Source organism: Tachysurus fulvidraco, chromosome 21, assembly GCF_022655615.1.
Source record: "Tachysurus fulvidraco isolate hzauxx_2018 chromosome 21, HZAU_PFXX_2.0, whole genome shotgun sequence".
NCBI classification, from domain to species: Eukaryota; Metazoa; Chordata; class Actinopteri; order Siluriformes; family Bagridae; genus Tachysurus; species Tachysurus fulvidraco.
This window is the reverse complement of record NC_062538.1, coordinates 502,098-509,597: the sequence shown is the minus strand read 5'-3', so window position 1 is coordinate 509,597 and position 7,500 is coordinate 502,098. Positions and strand designations below refer to the sequence as shown.

General features: G+C 43.7%; 1 protein-coding gene across 6 annotated transcripts in view; it reads left to right on the top strand.

The window, feature by feature from the left end:
- LOC113647534 (glucocorticoid receptor) overlaps positions 1–7,500 on the top strand; it is a 37,393-nt gene that overhangs the window by 28,913 nt on the left and 980 nt on the right. For all 6 annotated transcript variants that reach the window (XM_047805626.1, XM_047805628.1, XM_047805625.1 and 3 more), the window contains 3 exons: positions 3,010–3,154; positions 3,341–3,471; positions 6,877–7,034. In XM_047805626.1, the coding sequence (XP_047661582.1) occupies positions 3,010–3,154; positions 3,341–3,471; positions 6,877–7,034 (434 nt within the window). The remainder of the gene's footprint in view (positions 1–3,009; positions 3,155–3,340; positions 3,472–6,876; positions 7,035–7,500) is intronic.

The following is a 7,500-nucleotide window of genomic DNA, read 5'->3' as shown; positions in this document are numbered from 1 at the left end:
AGGAAATGACGTCTCAGAAACACGGGGTAAACAATTAGGAGGCACTTACAGTGTAAAGCAGCTCACGGTGCAGATCCTCAGGGGTTAATAAATCACTGGGCAGGAAAAACATTTAATCCAGAATGACTCACTGCGCTGTGAGACTGTTTACCAGCCTGTCAGCATATGGAGGGAAATCTCTAGCATTTTTAGCATTTTATTACCAAATGCATGCAACAATTATTCACTTTCATGGGAAACCGACTTGACGTTTATTTACAGCAGGAATTTGTGTGTGAATTTTATAAAGAGGTCAGAAGTAGATCTGTGAGAGGACACGTGGAGCTTCGGGGCAACAAATACATCATTAAATGTCAGTAATTTAACGTATTTGAGGTCACTGTGTTCTCTTTCTGATATGTGAGGCATACCACACAATAGACACAACAGACACACAACAGACACACAACAGACACACAACAGACACAACAGACACAACAGACACAATAGACACACAGCAGACACAACAGACACACAGCAGACACAACAGACACACAGCAGACACAACAGACACACAACAGACACACAGCAGACACAACAGACACACAACAGACACAACAGACACACAACAGACACAACAGACACACGGCAGACACAACAGACACACGGCAGACACAACAGACACACAGCAGACACAACAGACACACAACAGACACACAGCAGACACAACAGACACACAGCAGACACAACAGACACACAGCAGACACACAACAGACACACAACAGACACACAGCAGACACACATCAGACACACAACAGGCACACAGCAGACAGAACAGACACACAGCAGACACACAGCAGACACACAGCAGACACACAACAGACACACAGCAGACACACATCAGACACACAACAGGCACACAGCAGACAGAACAGACACACAGCAGACACACAACAGACACAACAGACACACATCAGACACACATCAGACACACATCAGACACACATCAGACACACAGCAGTCACACAACAGACACACAACAGACACACTACAGACACACTACAGACACACAACAGACACACAGCAGACACACAGCAGACACATCAGACACACATCAGACACACATCAGACACACAACAGACACACAACAGACACACATCAGACACACAGCAGACACAACAGACACAACAGACACAGCAGACACACAGCAGACACACAACAGACACACAACAGACACACATCAGACACACATCAGACACACATCAGACACACAACAGACAAACAGCAGACACACATCAGACACAGCAGACACACATCAGACACACAGCAGACACACATCAGACACACAGCAGACACACACCAGACACACAACAGACACACACCAGACACAACAGACACACAGCAGACACAACAGACACACAGCAGGCACAACAGACACAACAGACACACAGCAGACACAACAGACACACAGCAGACACACAGCAGACACAACAGACACACAGCAGGCACAGCAGACACAACAGACACACAGCAGACACAGCAGACACACAGCAGACACAACAGACACACAACAGACACACGGCAGACACAACAGACACACAGCAGACACAACAGACACACCAGACACAAAACACACACAACAGACACACAGCAGACACAACAGACACACAGCAGACACACAACAGACACACAGCAGACACACAGCAGACACACAACAGGCACACAGCAGACAGAACAGACACACAGCAGACACACAACTGACACAACAGACACAACAGTCACACAGCAGACACACAGCAGACACACAGCAGACACAACAGACACACAACAGACACACAACAGACACACATCAGACACACATCAGACACACAGCAGTCACACAACAGACACACAACAGACACACAACAGACACAACAGACACAACAGACACACAGCAGACACATCAGACACACAACAGACACACATCAGACACACAGCAGACACACAACAGACACAACAGACACACCAGACACAGCAGACACACAACAGACACACATCAGACACACATCAGACACACATCAGACACACACACCAGACACAGCAGACACACAGCAGACACACAGCAGACACACAGCAGACACACAACAGACACACATCAGACACACATCAGACACACAACAGACACACAACAGACACACATCAGACACACAGCAGACACACAGCAGACACACAGCAGACACACAGCAGACACACAACAGACACACATCAGACACACATCAGATACACAGCATACACACAGCATACACACCACAGACTCACAACAGACACAGCAGACACAACAGTCACACAGCAGACACATAGCAGACACACAGCATACACACATCAGACACACAACAGACACACATCAGACACACATCAGACACACAACAGACACACATCAGACACACATCAGACACACAACAGACACACAGCAGACACAACAGTCACACAGCAGACACACAGCAGACACACAGCAGACACAGCAGACACAACAGACACACATCAGACACACAACAGACACACATCAGCCACACAACAGACACACAACAGACACACAACAGACACACATCAGCCACACAGCAGACACACAACAGACACACAACAGACACACATCAGACACACATCAGACACACAACAGACACACAACAGACACACAACAGACACACATCAGCCACACAACAGACACACAACAGACACACATCAGCCACACAGCAGACACACAGCAGACACAACAGACACACATCAGATACACAGCATACACACAGCATACACACAACAGACACACAACAGACACACAACAGACCCTTCTGTTGTACAGAAACTAGTCAGAGTTACCGTACACACCTGAAGTTGATTGTTTTTATATAACCGCATGTCCTGAAGTCTGTATCCAATGAGGAGAGTTTTAAGCTCTGAGATGTTAAAGATCATCTTTACCTGTGATTTTGGGAAGCTGGATAAAGGTTGTGTTGATTTTTGTGTATTTATTCCTTCATCACTTTGCTGTTCCAGGTTTCCGGAATCTGCACCTGGATGATCAGATGACTCTGCTGCAGTGCTCCTGGTTGTTCCTCATGTCCTTCAGCCTCGGGTGGAGATCTTACCAGCAGTGTAATGGAGGCATGCTGTGTTTTGCCCCTGACCTCGTCATCAATGAGTAAGTCTTTTGGTTGGAACGGAAACTTTGCTGTTGTTCACAGAGAGATCGAATACCGGAGATGCCACAAATGTCCAAGAATGTTATAGAAATAAAAATAATCTCAGATGTTTTGTGTTGTTGATGAAATTTTGTGTGTGTGTGTGCATGTGTGTGTGTGTGTGTGTGTGTGTGTGTGCGCTGCAGGGAGAGGATGAAGCTGCCTTACATGACTGAACAGTGTAAACAGATGCTGAAGATCACCAACGAGTTGGTGCGTCTCGAGGTCTCATACGACGAGTATCTGTGTATGAAAGTGCTGCTGTTGCTCAGTACAGGTGAGTTGACTCGTTTACACAGAATCACAACAGACACACAACAGACACACAACAGACACACAACAGACACACAACAGTACAGGTGAGTTGACTCGTTTACACAGAATCACAACAGACACACAACAGACACACAACAGACACACAACAGACACACAACAGTACAGGTGAGTTGACTCGTTTACACTGAATCACAACAGACACACAACAGACACACAACAGACACAACAGTACAGGTGAGTTGACTCGTTTACACTGAATCACAACAGACACACAACAGACATCATCAATACAATATACTGGATCTGTAGGTCACAGAGTAAGAAGACCAGGAGACTAAAACTGTGTGTGTGTGTGTGTGTGTGTGTGTGTGTGTGTGTGTGTGTGTGTGTGTGTGTGTGTGTGTGTGTGTGTGTGTGTTTTCTGACTTGTAATTTCTGTATATATTGTTGTTGAGCTGCTCCATCATTGAGTGCTGAAATATGACACTTATTAGCTGCATTTCAGTCACTGCTCATTTGGTCATTAATTGTTTACATTAATTCATGTATAATTTACAGGTGAGACTAAACTCCAGCCTGTGCTGAGAGTAATGCAATCACAGTCCCAGGTCCAGTCCCAGGTCCAGTACCAGTCCCAGTATCAGTCCTTATACCATTATCAGTCCCAGTATCAGTCCCAGTACTAGTACCAGTACCTGTTCCAGTACCATTACTAGTACCTGTTCCAGTACCAGTACTAGTACCTGTTCCAGTCCCAGTACCTGTTCCTAGTCCCAGTACCTGTTCCAGTCCCAGTACTAGTACCTGTTCCAGTCCCAGTACCTGTTCCTAGTCCCAGTACCTGTTCCAGTCCCAGTACCAGTACCTGTTCCAGTACTAATACCTGCTCCAGTCCCAGTACTAGTACCTGTTCCAGTCCCAGTACTAGTACCTGTTCCAGTACCAGTACCTGTTCCAGTCCCAGTACTAGTACCAGTACCTGTTCCAGTCCCAGTACTAGTACCAGTACCTGTTCCAGTCCCAGTACCTGTTCCAGTCCCAGTACCTGTTCCAGTCCCAGTACCAGTACCTGTTCAAGTCCCAGTACCTGTTCCAGTCCCAGTACTAGTACCTGTTCCAGTACCTGTTCCAGTCCCAGTACTAGTACCTGTTAGAGTCCCAGTACCAGTACCTGTTCCAATCCCAGTACTAGTACCTGTTCCAGTACCAGTACCTGTTCCAGTCCCAGTACCAGTCCCAGTTCCTGTTCCAGTCCCAGTACTAGTACCTGTTAGAGTCCCAGTACCAGTACCTGTTCCAGTCCCAGTACTAGTACCTGTTCCAGTACCAATACCTGTTCCAGTCCCAGTACTAGTACCTGTTCCAGTACCTGTTCCAGTCCCAGTACTAGTACCTGTTAGAGTACCAGTACCTGTTCCAGTCCCAGTACCAGTACCTGTTCCAGTCCCAGTACTAGTACTAGTACCAGTACCTGTTCCAGTCCCAGTACCTGTTCCAGTCCCAGTACTAGTACCTGTTTCAGTACCAGTACCTGTTCCAGTCCCAGTCCCAGAGAGAGTCCCACTTCCACAGGGTCACCACATGATCAACAGAACACAGAGTCACAGACTACAGGAGAGGAAAGTGACCCTGCGCCCTGGTGTTAATGACCTTTATATTCCAGTTCCCTCTCGTAGTGTAGTGATGATAATTAACACTCAAGTGTTTGTTCCTTTTAAATGTCATTTTTGTTACTAGCTGTGTTTTTATACAGAACTTTAATTAAGGCTGAAACTAAACTGACTAATTAAGGCTTTTTCTTCTGAATGGGAAAAGCTTTATTAAAGACAAAGTCATTTCCTGTTCAGTCTGTCAGTAAAAGGCTCAACGCTAACGAGCACAAAACATTTTCATGTAAAGTAAAAGATGTCACATGCGTTAGGAGAAGAGACGGAACTGTGGGTCTATTAAAGGGAAACACATCAAATCATTTCTGCTTAGAGAAAAGAAACAGCGTCACACTCTGTCCTGCTACACACAGTCTAATTAACACACAGTCTAATTAACACACAGTCTAATTAACACACAGTCTAATTAACACACTCTGTCCTGCTACACACAGTCTAATTAACACACAGTCTAATTAACACACAGTCTAATTAACACAGTCTGTCCTGCTACACACAGTCTAATTAACACACAGTCTAATTAACACACAGTCTAATTAACACACAGTCTAATTAACACACTCTGTCCTGCTACACACAGTCTAATTAACACACTCTGTCCTGCTACACACAGTCTAATTAACACACAGTCTAATTAACACACAGTCTAATTAACACACTCTGTCCTGCTACACACAGTCTAATTAACACACAGTCTAATTAACACACTCTGTCCTGCTACACACAGTCTAATTAACACACAGTCTAATTAACACACTCTGTCCTGCTACACACAGTCTAATTAACACAGTCTGTCCTGCTACACACAGTCTAATTAACACAGTCTGTCCTGCTACACACAGTCTAATTAACACACAGTCTAATTAACACACAGTCTAATTAACACAGTCTGTCCTGCTACACACAGTCTAATTAACACACAGTCTAATTAACACACTCTGTCCTGCTACACACAGTCTAATTAACACACAGTCTAATTAACACACAGTCTAATTAACACACTCTGTCCTGCTACACACAGTCTAATTAACACACAGTCTAATTAACACACAGTCTAATTAACACACAGTCTAATTAACACAGTCTGTCCTGCTACACACAGTCTAATTAACACAGTCTGTCCTGCTACACACAGTCTAATTAACACACAGTCTAATTAACACACAGTCTAATTAACACAGTCTGTCCTGCTACACACAGTCTAATTAACACAATCTGTCCTGCTACACACAGTCTAATTAACACACAGTCTAATTAACACACAGTCTAATTAACACACTCTGTCCTGCTACACACAGTCTAATTAACACACAGTCTAATTAACACACTCTGTCCTGCTACACACAGTCTAATTAACACACAGTCTAATTAACACACAGTCTAATTAACACAGTCTAATTAACACACAGTCTAATTAACACACTCTGTCCTGCTACACACAGTCTAATTAACACACAGTCTAATTAACACACAGTCTAATTAACACACAGTCTAATTAAACAGTCTAATTAACACACAGTCTAATTAACACACTCTGTCCTGCTACACACAGTCTAATTAACACACAGTCTAATTAACACACTCTGTCCTGCTACACACAGTCTAATTAACACACAGTCTAATTAACACACTCTGTCCTGCTACACACAGTCTAATTAACACACAGTCTAATTAACACACAGTCTATCTGATCCGTATCTGATGTAACAGCTTCGTTTTCTTTGTTTTGGTCTCCACAGTACCGAAGGACGGGCTGAAGAGCCAGGCTGTGTTTGATGAAATCCGTATGTCCTACATTAAAGAACTGGGTAAAGCCATCGCCAAGCGGGACGATAACTCCAACCAGAACTGGCGGAGGTTCTATCAGCTCACCAAACTTCTGGACTCCATGCAGGAGGTGAGATCATGATAATCAGCGTCTGGACAATTTTTATCTGATTATTTTAATTAAAATTGAAAAATGGACAATTTCATTTGTTTTTGTTAATTTCTAGGAGTTTTGCTTTCAGTTTCAGTTCTATCACTAGATCTAACAGAGCAATTCATTTAATATTCAGTTTTATTATTATAGTATTTTTTCTATTTTAACTATAAAATTAAGTTACAATAAAATACAAACATTAAAAATCCAAATAAAATCCAAGTAAAATGTAGAGAGATGAATAAGGACGAGTGTTTCTAGTGTTTACGTCTGAACAAAACAGATGATCGACAGCTTTTTCCCCGTAAGCGTCGGATGATTACTGGAAACCTTGGATACATGTAAACAAACAAACAAACAAACAAACAAACAAACAAACAAACCTCACTGTGATCCAGACCTCCGTGTCCTCGTAACAAACAGCCACACATTTTAACATGCT